This window comes from Numida meleagris, chromosome 1 (genome assembly GCF_002078875.1).
Source record: "Numida meleagris isolate 19003 breed g44 Domestic line chromosome 1, NumMel1.0, whole genome shotgun sequence".
Classification (NCBI taxonomy): Eukaryota; Metazoa; Chordata; class Aves; order Galliformes; family Numididae; genus Numida; species Numida meleagris.
This window is the reverse complement of record NC_034409.1, coordinates 34368689-34383586: the sequence shown is the minus strand read 5'-3', so window position 1 is coordinate 34383586 and position 14898 is coordinate 34368689. Positions and strand designations below refer to the sequence as shown.

Below are 14898 nucleotides of genomic sequence, written 5' to 3'. Positions count from 1 at the left end.
GATCTGGGGAAGAAAGCAGTAGGTCATCTTGGAGCATATATTTTCTTCTTTTATTCGCTGCAGACATTGTAAATATTCTGGAAACAAAAGCTTCTGCAGGAAGATCACTCTTGCAATTTAACAGTATTATGGAGTTGCTCAGATTTCTCACACATTTCCTATATAGTCCTGGACATAATCTGTCAGCCTCACAGCTGTTCCCACATTTTCACTCTTTGAGAAATACCTGTAATACCTGACAACACTGAGTCTGAATACAGAGAAAGCAAGTACACTGAGAAGCCTTCTCAATGGTACTTGCTGTTGCAAAACAAATAGTTGTCACAAAGAACAGTTACAGAAAAACTGAACCACTGCCTTGTAAATACCACATAGATTAAATAAGCAAGAATGTTGAACAAATGGCTTAGTAATCACAAAATAGTTTCTGCTGTAAATCATATTCACTAGATGACAAAACTGTTCAATAGTCTTAATTTTACCACTTACTGCTTATGATGTGTAAATATCTATACAATTTAAAGCTGTCTTAATTGCAACTTTCATAAGCACAGTGATTTTATTTTGAATATTCAATAATTAATATTAATTCTAAACATCACCTCTGACACAATACTATACAGAGAACTTTCCATTAGTATATAATTAGCTTAGTTAAGTTAGACTAATTTGTCTAAAAAGTCCATCTTGTTTAACCACTAAACATTTTTGCTTGTTGTGGAATAGTTTCAAACATTTTTCCAGTAGATTGATACAACCACCTTTGCATCACCACATACAGTGTATTTAAACCTTCTAATAGAATCAGATGAATAAAACGTTAAGACATTAGATAAAAATCTTGCAATCAAAATATTCAGTCTTTCGTGTTAACTCAAAGAAGCCCCAGTGAAAGAGGCTACAATGGTGGAAAAGGCAGGGCACATGACCTAGAAACAGGATCTCGAGTTTCCCAAAACAGAGCTCTACTGATTATCAGGGCCCCAGAATACAGCAGTTGTTGCAAATCACTATCTGAGCACAGACATCTCTGTAGCTGTTACCATAACACTCTTAGTCACAGTATTTTTAAAAGAGTTACCTGCTACTTGTGCCAATTTATCATGAAGTGCATATAAGCTGTTCATCACGAGGCTTATTTCATCTTCCTAGAATTATAAAAAAAACACTGCATGAATATTAAAACAACATTACTATAAGATATTTTCTTACACTTAATCCAAAATTTTTATACAACATCAGAAAGAAAGGGTTTTGTTTGTTGTAAACACACATACAGGTAGAAGGCTGTAATGTTTCACATACCGACAATAACTTAAGTTAGAGATTTTGAAAAAAGAATTTACAATACTAATTTTTCAGATCTTGACTGAAACTGAACTAGATCGCGGCCTGGAATCTGTTTGCTCAGCCAACTGAGACAGACGGCTCAGAAGGTTATTTTAATAATGCTGAGAGAAAAGCGCAATGACCTACTGCAGGGAACCCGCTTTAGCAAGGAGCTGGACTAGACAATCTCCAGAGGTCCCTTCCAACCCCTACGGTTCTGTGACCCAGAAGAAGCTGGGTGGTTTTTTTGAAAGCTACTACGTAAAAATAAAAGTGAGCTTTATTCTTAAGTGGGTGGGGACACTACAGACGGGCAACACCAGAGTATCACGCGGCCGTATTCCCCACCTACGACGCACAGACAGCAAAAATTTAATTTTCCTATCTCCAAAATACTGTAATTTTTTTTTTTAAGAAAAGCTACAGTTTATATCATCTTTTTAAGGCTTCACACATAGGCTGCTAGTAATAATGCCTATTTACCAGCATATGAACGTGAACAACGTAGAACTGTTACTTTAGGACAGACTTAAACTTCTTTACCAAGATACTGAGCAATTTCATTGAAACTCATTCAGAAACCTTTTATATTGGAATAAGTTACTCAAAATACGAAGACAAGGAACAAGTTAATTATATACACTGAAAGTCACTGCAAAAAGTCACGGGCTGTTTTTCTGAAGTTGGCTCTGATTCCTGGGGCAGAGTAAAATGGCTGAGATAAGACAAGAACCTTCAATCAGAAAAGATGCAAGAGTTATTTACCAGACTGTTCATCTTCTGGAATTTCTTGCGTTGAAAAAAATATAGAGATTTTTAGTACAATTCCCTGCTGCATGAGTGCTGTTTGACAACATTTTAAAGACTGAATAGCTCCAATTATTTTCCACAAGAAAACTGCTACCAAAAGGGAGAATACTTTTCACTGATCAAAAATTTGACAGTTTAATTCCCAACAGACAATAGCAAAAATTGCCTCTCGTACTCTGGTTCTACAAATCCATTGCTAAGATTAAATCAGTATTACAGCTGGTCCTACCCAGGAAGTTAACCATCCTTGTTAACACACTTCCTGAATGGAAAACATCAGGCATGGCCAAAGAGGGAAATCAGCCCTCTAACGCAAATGCGCACAAACAGCAGTGCTCTAAGTTCAGCTTATTTGCCTGTTGATATACTTCAGAACCTACTTCACAAAACTTAATTTTTTCAGAAGATTCAGTAAAAGCTTCTTCACAAAAACTAGCCAAAGCTATCCACTGAAAATATGCAACAACTCTTTAGGAGAGCTCAAGTCAAAAAAAAAAACTAACAACAACAACAACAACAAAAAAATCTATCTTGTGAAACTTTCATGTCTGTGCTGATGAAAAGCAGATCACTGTTTACAGGCCAGGCAAAAAGAGTGGAGGCCCCCAGAGAGAACCACCAAAATGCATGCAGCAGAACTGAGACTAACCTAGATACCTTCCATGACGACATCTCAAAATAGGCTATCCTGATATTCCAGTTGAGAGAGCGAATTTCAGGAACTAGCAGCAGCAAAGATTCAAAGTGAAAGAGACAGATTTTCAAATCCATTTTCTAAAGGAGACTAACCCTCACTCTTCTGTAGTGCTAAAGGAGACCGTAAAGTCTTACGACAACTATCTCTTGCCAGCTGTCCTTTCAAGGTTGAGAAACCGAATGGTAACAGTAAAGGAAAACTGATCAGTTTAGCATCAAAAAAAATCTTAGAACACATTTTTTCCTCAGAGGTCTACAACACAAATTAGGTAACATTTTCTCAATATATATAGCAACAAGCATGAGACAGCCAAGCCTTGTAATCCTATTTACACTGCCCAAAATGAAAAACAAAAACGTAAAATATTCGAGTAACAAGAAATGTACTAATCTCAAGCAAAACATTCTGAAACCACACCATCCTGATTAGATCACTATGGCTTTTACAGAACCATTTTACAGAGTGAAATCTCAACATTAAATGTTTTTACTTACTTCTATATCATGTAGTTCTCCACTGAAGGGATTCTTGACTATCAAAAAAAAAGAAAAAAGAATTCATTCTATAGTCTGAAAATAGTAAAAAAAAAAAAAAAGTACACCATCACTGCAATTTTCTAACAATGCTGTATTATTTAGATAAAAACAAACAAGTCTGTAACATGAGAAATAACAATTAGGCAGCTATTAGCATTTGACGTAAGCTCCACATTTTATATCATGCTATGGCAGCATTTAGGTTAAACCAGAATCCTGTTTATCTGCATACTTCACAGCTGTTTGCATGCAAACAAAAATGTGCTCGTCATTTGCCAGACTATTGCTTTAATAACTCAACCGCATTAACACCGTAATTTGAAGGGTTTACATACTTCAGATATCTATTCAAAAAGAAGTATAACTACTTTTTATTACTGGTAAGCAATAATCCATATAACAGAGTTGTACAACTACGCAGCACTTAATGTATTGATGGAGTAAGAGATGACACACGGAGAGCCTAGGTGAGGAGTGCAATGTGCCTACATGACCACTCCATTCCAAACAGAACAGTTTGCACAACTTCCCAAAGCATATGCTTATCTATTATATTCCTCTTGGCTACAACAATAATTTCCTCAAGCAAGAGAAACCGTAGCTAGACACATCATTTTTCCTACACTTGCACTCAAGAAGGACCGCTTGGTAACTGAAAAAACTACCGAGGCAGGAAGCAATCACCATTAAAGCACAGTGTCTTGCCTCTCTAAGCTACAAACTCAGTCACCCACAGACTGAGCTCACGCAGCAGTGAGCAGCTCTGTATCCTGTTCCAACTGGAAATGAAATTTCTACTGGCCTTACTTCACCAAGCACAAACACAAGTGGGATAATGAAAGCGTCTTGGGAAACCTGTCACAATCTTGAAGGTCTGGATTAAGTGCCACCATATTGCCACTGAAAGCATGCCAAAAATGGGTGTGCACCTGGGACACAGTGCTCCAAATACTTCTGGAGTTCAACCTTCTAACTGAAGCACAGTAAAATACAAGCACTATCTTAACTGGAGTCCAAAATGAGTAACTCCATTTACACAATATGGTTAGCCTCCACTCCCAAGGTATCACATCTGTTTCCACTGCATTCCTAGTTGCACCTGAAGGCACCCAGCAAGTCTCTGATACAAACCCAACCTACATAAAGCCCTCCCACGCATGAAGGTCTTCACAAAGCATCACCAGCTGCCTCCTGGCAGCCAGCTGACGGGCAGCATCTTGACTCCTGAACAATAACCAGCATGACTAAGCTGATCGGTTAGTCATAAATGGGAAAAACAAGAGAAATCAAGGCAGAGACACCAGATTTCTTCAAATCTGAAGCAGGATTTCTCATGTAGGGGGAATGGAAGGTACAAAGGAATTGAAGGACCAACTCATACAACAGCGCTTCCCTGACCTTTACCATATGTAACAGTATTTGGATACGTAACTAAACAAATCATAGTTTCACTGTGAAACAATGCAACTTACATTACCTGCAAAAACTTCCACAGCACTTCTGCCGGGAGACAGATGTTGACCCACTTCAACTTAATTTTGAAAAACAAGCAGAAGTGAGAATGATTACGGCTTTATTGCTCCTATATGTAGCAGCGAGAAGGAATGATTAGAGCCAGCAAACCACGTGGGGCAACAAAAATGTTTTCTGAGTAAAGAGCCTGACCCTTTGAAACTCTGCAAACAAGAGGCTGCTCTTGTGCCTAGGCTCAGAAGTGTGTCACTTGCCCAGAACAATAAACAAGTTCACTTGCTCTGACACTGCAGAAGGAAAAAAAAAGAAAAACATCTCAACACCGAGTCTGTTTTCATAGATATGAACCCTTGATTCGGTTATCAGATTAATAAATGCTATTAGAAGCAGAAGATGTTCAAACCAAGCCCTGCAGTGCTTCTTGAGTTTGTTCCTTAGGTGCAAATTCTCAGAGACTGCCTACCAAGCTACCAGCTTTACAAAGCTCATATGTATTTCATTCATTAACTTCGCAGAACTTTTCCAGCACGCTCCATTTTTAATCTCAGTAGCCTGAAATGGAATTAGAGCAAGCCAAGGCTCTAGATGACTGCCAGCATCTCAATTTAATCATTACTCTATCTGGATAAGTAATAATGGGCTTTTCCCAAAGTCAATCTTATTGCACATACACGAAAATTTGACTGTATGGTTTTAGATGCAGGGAAAGCCCACAAGACAGAACAGCATGTAGGTTTCCATATCTCTGACATACATGTTTCAGCAGTGTTGAAAGCCACGGAACAAATACAATGCGAGCACAGTTGCAAAGATGCAAACTGAAAGCTGCCAGCTGCAGTTCCATGTACTGCAACTAAGCAAAGGCAGCAGTGTTCCTGTGTTCACAACTTCCCCAACCTCAGTGTACAATCAGTCTCACAGGTGAGCAACTTCATATTTGGATAAACTCAAACATTGCCTTTACGAAGCATTTAGATGAGATATGTCAATGTTTGCCTCTCCTTCACAAACATAAAATGATAAAAAAACCCACTTCCCTCTAAAATGACCTATCACACAATTGAATCAATCCTTGTAATTCACTGCAACTCACACAGTACGATTTCTTATATTTGTGATTTTCTGGGCAGTTAACCAGTAAGAGAGATACATTTCATGCAAAATGTTAACATAGCTTAGGATGCCCAATGCTTCAAGAGGCAAGTACACAAAATGCTACTGCAACAACTTATCACCTATGTGTGCAGCTGATAACTGTTAACAAATCTGAATCTATTTATCACTTAAACTTGATTAACTAGAATTAATAAGGCCCCTCCTCAACTACTTCAATAATTCCTCTGATGTGAATCTTTTTTTTTTTTTTTTTTTTTAATATTCCCAGCTTTGTCTACAATCGAAACTCTTGCCAAACCATCTCACTTGCTACAGCCACCGATGCAAAGTTTTGATCACCTGCCCTAGCATGTCTTGGTTGCTTCAATGCACTACATCCACATCATTGGTTCAAAAAGTTTTTTCACAGTTCTTAAAATATACAAGTTTAAAGTAAACAGTAAGAAGTTCTTATTTTGGTAGAACAAGTACTAATCTAATAACTAATTACTAATAAAAACTTTCTTATGTGAACATATAGTTCCAAAGCTTCTCAAGAGGGTTCAAGATCTCCACCATACAGCAACAACTAAGAGACCTCAAAGAGGCTTATCTATCAAGCTCAAATTTTTACAAGCTTCAAAGAGCTACTCCTCCAAAACAAGCGCACTGAGCATTCTGCATGGAGGCTTGCTACCCTGGAAGAAGAGCTTAATTCCCAGCAAGGCCTCCCTTGCCTGATAACAGGATTATTTAACCTGAGTAAGGAGAAAATAAGAAGAAAGAATATTAAATAACTAAACAGGAAGGGATATTCTATTTAAATTCCATTTTGAAGAAGTGAACTTATTTAAATACTAGTTAATCAAAAGTAAGACAACAAGATTACTGAAAAACCTGTGAAATAAACGTAAGCAGCACATAAATGTCATGCAGCTTAACTGGAAAGACAACCAGTAACCCTTCAAAGTATCTATTTTATATGTATCTTTGTTGGGCCAAGCTGTAAATGATGACTTACAGTGGCAGAACTGCTCAGTCTCAAATAACCAAAAGTCACCACTCTAAGGGTCACAGCCCCAAAGCATTCCAGCCAAAGCTGTCAGCACAAACACACACACCAAGTACCACAGAGATACTCATTTTTAGGAATACGAATGCGGTCAGTGTCAACATACAAGGTTAATTTTCAAGGGAATACAGCAGCTGTCATCTTAAAAGCAACAATAAAACCACTCACTGGCCCCAGTTTCCTGCCCAATACATTGGTAACAATTGCAGGCAGTGTTTACAAAGGAATCCTTCAGTTTTTCCACAAGGACAAACAGAGAGCACAAAGTGGGATTTCTCCTCTCTGTCAATGCATGCTTTAACAGACACGAAGCCGTAGCCTAGCTGCAGACGTTTGTGAACGGGCAAGTCAGCTCTTACAGAGCCCTCATGGGCCAGGTTCCAAAGACTGACACAGCTCCACAGGCACTCACACCTAGCAAGAAGATATACACAGATGTCTTAAGCAAGCGTATTTTTTAAGATAGATACGTACCACTAACGCAGTACAAAAATAAGGGATATCTTTATTTTCTGGTCACTGAAGTTGGATGACAAAAAGTAGTCAATCCTTCCACAACAGGCATCTCCTAGAGGCTGTGGTGCCTGGTCCTGAACAGCGTTACCATTCTTGCCACCACAGCATTCAACACTTCAACAGATGATATCAAAACTGACATGCGAAGGAACAGTCACAGTGGGACAAATCAAGGACTCATGAGCAATGTCAGGAAGGTTTTACTAAGACTAACTCTCTTCCCTAAGCGGACAGAGAAATCAAGAGAACACAAGCAAAAGCAATCATCTGAGCATAGGAATATTGGTACTTCAACAGAATATTCTCCTAGCCATCACCAAATTTTCACCTCAAATTTCCTGAGTCAGACAAAACTTTTCTTCTACATGCACCAGTGCCAGTGTACTTTCCCCACCAATCTGTCTAGTCCCACATTAACCCTAAGCAAACTTTTTGCTTCAGCAACATAAGGTGACAGAGTTCCACAAGTTAAATGTGAATACATGAAAAACCATTTGCTTTGCGTTTTCTAAACTTGCCACTTGCCAGCTTGAGAAATTCCTCCTCCTATTACAGGAAGCAGTGAGTAATGGCTACATTCAGCTCCTCCATAATACTCATCCCCTTACTTCATTTCCCAGTCCTTACTCTTCCACATTTACAAGTCCTACTCCTTCTTCCTATGACAGCCATGTGCCTTCAATCTCAGTACCTTTCTATGAACCTTTTTTCAGCTCTACTTTTCTATCTACTTCATCTTTTCCAAGGTTGCAAACCAGAGGGAGACGCTACTCAAAAATAAAGGAGTACTATGGATGTTCTCAAATATATATTCTCAAATGCACTTTGTTCTCAATTCCCTTCCTCAAAACTCCTACCATTGTGTTTGCTTCTTGATCACTATGGAAAATCAAGTTACCATTTTTCACAGAACCACTGAAATCCCATAACCTACTTCTGAAAGAGCAATGTTTTTATAAACCAAAAGCAACCTTTCAATGCAGCTTTTAAGAGCTGTAAAGACACATTTGCAGAAAAAATGAATGATCCCAATTACGCTGTCAATATAACTTCTCAAGGTGATAATTCAGGAAGTACCAAATGCCATCTATGCAAGGATTCAAAGACTACTGACCGCAGTCCACAGTTCCAAGCCAGTAGCTTCCACAGAAGCGAGCACATTTTCCCTACAAAGAAAATTACTCTTCTCTCCCATCTACCAAGACGTACACAGACTAACCCTAAAGTATTGTCTTTTTTTTTTTTTTTCCCCTCAAACTTGTCCTGGGAAAGTCTTGTGCTCAATCAGCGGATAGCCTAAGGCTTTCCACTAGTTTTCTCTTCATAAGAATAAAAGAAAAACACGGATAAGGTATCGTTAATAGAAAAAGCAACAATGCTGGAAGCACTGCTATCCAAAACAGATCTCTGTGCTGCCTTTTTCAACACAATCTTGGAAACAAGCTGTCAATAATTTCATAGTTCAAGTACTTTCGACATCAACCAAAGGCTCTGCCGTTTTATTTTGGTAACTGAGGTCAAGTACTGATCCCACTTAGCAACATACCATGTACGTGTCAGTCCTTAATATGTTGTCTCAATGCTCCTAAACCTTAAAGTTTGGAGGGAAGAACAAAAGTTACTACAGGCTCTAAGATATACATACTAACAGGATATCTACACACTTTCTGTAACATGCTTGGAAGGAACTCCTTTCAGAAGCCCAAGACGATGCTTTACTACAAGTACCTCCTATTTAAAGTAAACATGTCAGTCCCTTTGTGATTCCAGAGCTCCATCCTTCAGACAGCATAAACAAAATAATCCTGCCTTTATTTTCCTCTCTGCAATTACTCAATACTCAAAACTTTCTATGATCTCTATCTCCACATTGATCAAATTCAGGTGGAAAGCACTTCGAATGAGTAGATCAAATACACGTGCTTTTATAATAAGACACAAAGCTGTGTATAAAGCTAAACCTGAGCAATTCCTTCATTACAGATAATCTTTGCTTCAGAAAAAGGTTTTGTACTTCTAAATCAGTAAATACCTAAGATGAGAACAACCTGCTGGACCACTGCAGGTTTGACCACTCTTTGGCCATGTTCTTTTTGAACAGTAGAGCAATCTGCCAAAAGGATTGGAGAATTCTAAAAGGATGTTAAGGAAAGACAGAGCTCAAGTCAGTTTTTCAACTGCCTCAGTCAGTTTAGAGAACTTTCAATAATAATTTTCTCCAGTATCATTTGAATTAATCCTGTATCTGAATAGACAAGATAAGGGTTGATGATACAAGCAAATTACTTCATTATCACTTCTTTTCTGACAAAAGCCTCCTCTCTCAGAATAAAAGTTATCTTTTTGTGACAGACTTCCAGATATTTTTCTCTCTGTCCTAATAGTAGCAAAGCCCTCATTATTTTAGGTAAAAGAGCCAAAATATCTTTTTTTTTTTTTTAATTAAAGTTCATGGCTGCTTCTTAAGGGGGGGGCTAACGGGGAACTCTCCATATTTCAGCTGTATCACTCTACCTAGAAACACTGAAATGCATTCTTGCGTATTTAAATACTGCTTTAACACAGACCTGAACATTGAGAAATTTTGTTAACAGAATCACAGCAATTCAGTCCATGTCTAAGGTGACTAGCATTCTGGGAGAGCTTCTCATCAGATTTGATGGCTGGAACATCCTTCCTATGATGAAAGGTTGAGGGAGTTGGGATTCTTTGGCTTGGAGAAGAGTAGGCTCCTGAAAGACCTCACTGTGATCTTCCAAAATGTGAAAGGTGTTACAAGCAGGAGAGGGACAGTCTTCTTATGTGGGTAGATAGTGACAGGACAAGGAGGAGTGGATATAAACTGAAAGAGGGGATGATTAGGTCAGATGTTTGGAAGAAATTCTTCACTCGGAGGGCAGTGAGGCACTGGCACAGGCTGCACAGAGAACCTGTGGATACCCCATCTCTGGAAGCATTCAAGGCCAGGCTTGATGGGTTCGTGGACAGTCTGATCCAGTTGTTGGCAACACTTCCCACCACAGGGGAGTTGGAACTAGATGATCTTTGAGGTCTCTTCCAACTCAACCCATTCTACGATTCTATGATTTAATCTCACCCGAATAAAAACAATACTTTCGGTTTTAGTGCCTTCATTACTTATAAAAACTCTTGAAAAAAACCTAAGTCCTGTGCAAAAAAGATACACTCTTTTGATCTGTGTAATGTCTATACATACTCCAGAACCGGGAAAGTGAAACAGAAGAGGAGGCTGCCAGTTCTTAAGAATTCCACTTGCTTTTTCTAATGAATTATAAAATAAATCCAGAAGTGAAACAGTTGCAAAAACACCAGTGTTGACTTTAGAGGAAGTTCTGAATATGGTATTGCCACTCCACGAATAGTGCTACTGTCAAGAACCTGCTGTACTGAAGCACCCACTTCAAGCAGAGCTGACACCTCAGACCAACACCCACAACTGTTAACAGAGACTGCCTTTCCTTCTTTCTGGTCTCCTGTTTCCTAGTCACCAACCAAAGCAAGACTCAGGAAAGAAAAAAAAAAAAAAACAACCAAAGATACCCAACTACAGAGCTGTGGTACAAACACTTCAAAAGGAAGAGGAACATGCAAGCTACCATCGACTATGAAAACAGAGTGGAATACCTTGAAAATAACCATAAATAGGCAAATGATGATAGAAAAGGTAAATGAGCCCACACAAGAATCAATGCAGCTACACTATGAAACAAACTTGAGAACAACAGTATCCACAAGAACATAATACTACAATGCAAGTCCCTAGTTCTGTTGAAAAAATGAGAAACTCAGGCAGAAAAGACTGTTCTGCACCTCATACACAACTGCAGGGCAGCTACAACAAAAGTACCAAGTGCCAGTCACCAAATGCTTAGCCCAGCATTTCCAGTTGCCACACCCACCCAGGAACTGGTCTTCACACCTAATACTTTCTCTTCTATGCCTACATTAATCTCAGTGGAGCACGCTCAGTAAAAGAGCAACTTGAACAAGAGCACATTAAAGCTGCTACACTATTTACAAAATCATTTTCACCATCTACATTTGTGGAGGAAGGCTAAACAAAGCGCTCGTAACAGAATTATCTTCTTTTCCAGATTTATTTCTATCAGTGAGTGCAAATGTTTTACAGCAACTGAATTTGCATGCACATTCTTGTACATCACATTACAAAACACGCTATATTTCAAAGAGGAAACACTTGTCTGTGTTCTATTAGAAAGAAAATAGCTCGGAAGTACATTTGCAGTGTACTGTAAAAATTCATTAGTATTACATTCTTTGCATACATATACACAAATGGTCTTCATTATGGGCTAGTGTTTTATGTAGGAGAAAAGGAAAAACACTAAGGCTGCTTTTATTAGCAGCTGAAAAACATTACTGGGAAAAACATCATACTTCAGACACCTCCTAGAACTTAACAGCAGGTAAAGAGTACCTTCGCCTGCAAGAGACCCACGACAGGCTTCTGCGTTAACTCTTCTTTCTTCTCTGCTCCCTCCCAAATATTTCAGCTCCTTAAACATTGCAAGGTCAAGAAAAACCCAGGACTTAATAAATGAACACTGAAATGGAAAATGTACTGAAAAGCTGTGAAATACCTCCCTGAAAACACTGCAGCACAGGCAGCTCAAACATCAGATTAGGAAGGTGCCTGGCTTTCCTCAAGCTCTGAAGTTCAAACTGGAGAGCAAACCGGTAATGCAAGTGTTACTAAAACACAGAAGGTTTAACAATTATTGGGAAGTTGCAATTAAATATTAAATACATTGTCATTCCCCTGAGGGGCCAATCTGCATAGAAGCACTCCTCCTCATCCTGCACAAGCAGGAAAGAGTCCTGTCTTGAAGAGATTCCAACATAAAAATACAGTCAACCTCTTCTTCCACATAGACTTCAGTTACTAAGAATTAGTATCAGCCTACATAACTATAAGCAGCTTACAGCATCCTAAGACAACATTCAAACACAGAGCACTGACAGAAGAATCCCCAAAAGACCCTCAATCATGAGAGCAAAGCCATTAACAAATTAAAAGATCACACTGTGATTTTTTCTTTCAAAACTGGTCTTCTGCTATGCCTTTGTCCTTCTAAGCATTCAGACTGGTCTGACCATCAGCTCTTGCACTGAGAGAATGAGGAGAACTGCTAAACAATGGTCCGTACTCTATAAAAAGCCTGAAAAGGGCTGCAAGCCTCTGGGAATAGTACCCTGGTGCATCCCAGGGAGAAAGAAGAGCTTTCCCTCCACTGTGCAGGAGATACAGATTTAGAGCTGCTAGCAGGTATCTTCTCACCACGAAGATGAGCTTCCAGAAAAGAAGCAACAGGCTGGTTACCAACATACCCATACTGGCTACAGAGAAGCTGCCCAGCATGTACAGAAGTTTGCACAGCTCGAAACCAGGATGAGCTCGGCTACATTTGCCTGAAAATGAAAGAAAGTGGGTGATACTCAGCAACTTCCATTTTTACTCAGCTGGAGCAAGACTGAAGGGTCAGGTAACCTTCCACGCTGCCTCCACCACCACCTGCACTTGGCTGATAGCCTAACTGGCAGGTTCAAACAGAACTGATTATCTGAAGGGAATGACTGGGCTACCGCACAGTCATACATCACTTAGGATATACATAGGATATACAGACGTACATCATTTAGGCTGGACATCAGGAAATTCTACTTTTCTGAAAGAGTGGTCAGGCGCTGGAATGGGTTGCCCAGGGAGTTGGTTGAGTCACCATCCCTGGAGACGTTCAAGAAACATTTAGATATAGCGCTGAGAAACATGGTTTAGTGGGGTTATCGGTGGTAGGTGGATGGTTGGACTGGATGATCTTGTAGGTCTTTTCCAACCTAGCTAATTCTATGATTCTATGATCACAGCTGTCCTTATGCTTAAGGCTTACCTTTACCTCCTACTCGCAGCCCAAGAGTTCGTTCGAACTAAGGCCTCCAATTCTGTTATCATAATTGGTTTGTGGTTGTTGTTTCGTTGTTGTTGTTTTCTTCTTTACAGTAAAAAGGTTACGCCTAAGGAGGTGCTTGTGGATTAAGGTGCTGAATTTGGTATACGAATACTGGTAATAGCTACTAGTATGATGCCAAGGGTTGTGTAAGAAGCTCTGCACAGTCCCATCTTTTGAATGGCAAAGAACACAACACACCAATTCATTCTCTTACAAAAAAGGGACAGGCGGACCCTACTTGGCCTTTGGACCTAAAAAATCAACAGCCCTGGGAATGAGGTGTCCTGGTATTTTCATGCAATTATTTTTTTTTCCCCACTTTGGTCCTCCCACAAAGCAATGGCTTTAGAGCCAAACACCACATACAGTAGAATAAAACATATCTGGATTTAACATCTCATTGTTTTTTCCGCTTTCAAGTGTCACCTACTAAATCTGCACAACTTCGTTGTTTCTTCATAAATAGTATCTTTAGCTGAAGGTCAAGGGAAAAACAATATTTCAAGTTACAAAAGAGAAAACACATTAGCAGCTGCTTTGTCCAGTTCCACAGTACACAAGCATATCTTTGCTCAAGGTGAGCAAGCTAAAAAAAAGTCTATGGTGTTTAAAGACACTGCTCACAGTACACCTAGGATCACCAAGTCAGACTGTGCATACACATCTGCCCACTCTGAATGGCTGAGCTCTCAAGAGTACTTAACAAGCTGGTATTTCTGGTTTTCAGTGTGAAAAGAAAAACAAGTAGCTCAAAAGACATTGTACAGACAATACAGCACTAGGGCTCTCTTAGATGTTCTCAACAGTGTTTCAGATTTCTCTAAGGGTTTATCAGAATGAACAAATGTTTGTCTTCTTCTGTGCAAAATACTAAGTATGCAAACATGAAATATCCTTTAGATGCAGCTCCGACTACCCATTTCCCACAGTGATTCACGAAAAAAGACCTTAATCTAGAGCTGCTCCTGGATAAGCCTGTGAAGTAATGCTCACAGAAAAACTCAAAAATAAGAATTAAGAATAGTTTCTTGTCCAGAAGGAAGTCTGCATTTTCTTAGACGGGCAAACTCTGCCCTAGGCAGCATAAGCTTCCTTTAAAAATAAAAATTAAACCACCACAACATGCCTCCCACCTCCAGAAACTTCCTTGGACCACACGTCAGGTCCAAACCAACACAGAAACAGACTGATGAACTTGACATCACACTCCACTCTTCAATACTACACTGAGGAATTTCATTAATCATTTTCTCTTATTTACAAAGTAACACTAAACTCCTTCCAAGGAATTTGTAAGAGTGAGGAACAGCCCAAATAGGACAGCCAGACTGGCTCTTCCGCAGTAACTCTTTTTGACAGAATTTCCAAGCCTGAAAGAGG

General features: G+C 39.2%; 1 protein-coding gene across 2 annotated transcripts in view; it reads right to left on the bottom strand.

Annotated features, from left to right (window-relative positions):
* The window catches only part of LEMD3 (LEM domain containing 3), a 50483-nt gene that overhangs the window by 25748 nt on the left and 9837 nt on the right, over positions 1 to 14898 (bottom strand). For both annotated transcript variants that reach the window (XR_002434599.1, XM_021385088.1), the window contains exons 2-3: positions 3331 to 3368; positions 1082 to 1148 (exon numbers count right to left, since the gene is read on the bottom strand). Coding sequence is in view for 1 of the 2 variants with exons in the window: in XM_021385088.1 (XP_021240763.1) it covers positions 1082 to 1148; positions 3331 to 3368 (105 nt within the window). In the remaining variant the exon portion in view is untranslated. The remainder of the gene's footprint in view (positions 1 to 1081; positions 1149 to 3330; positions 3369 to 14898) is intronic.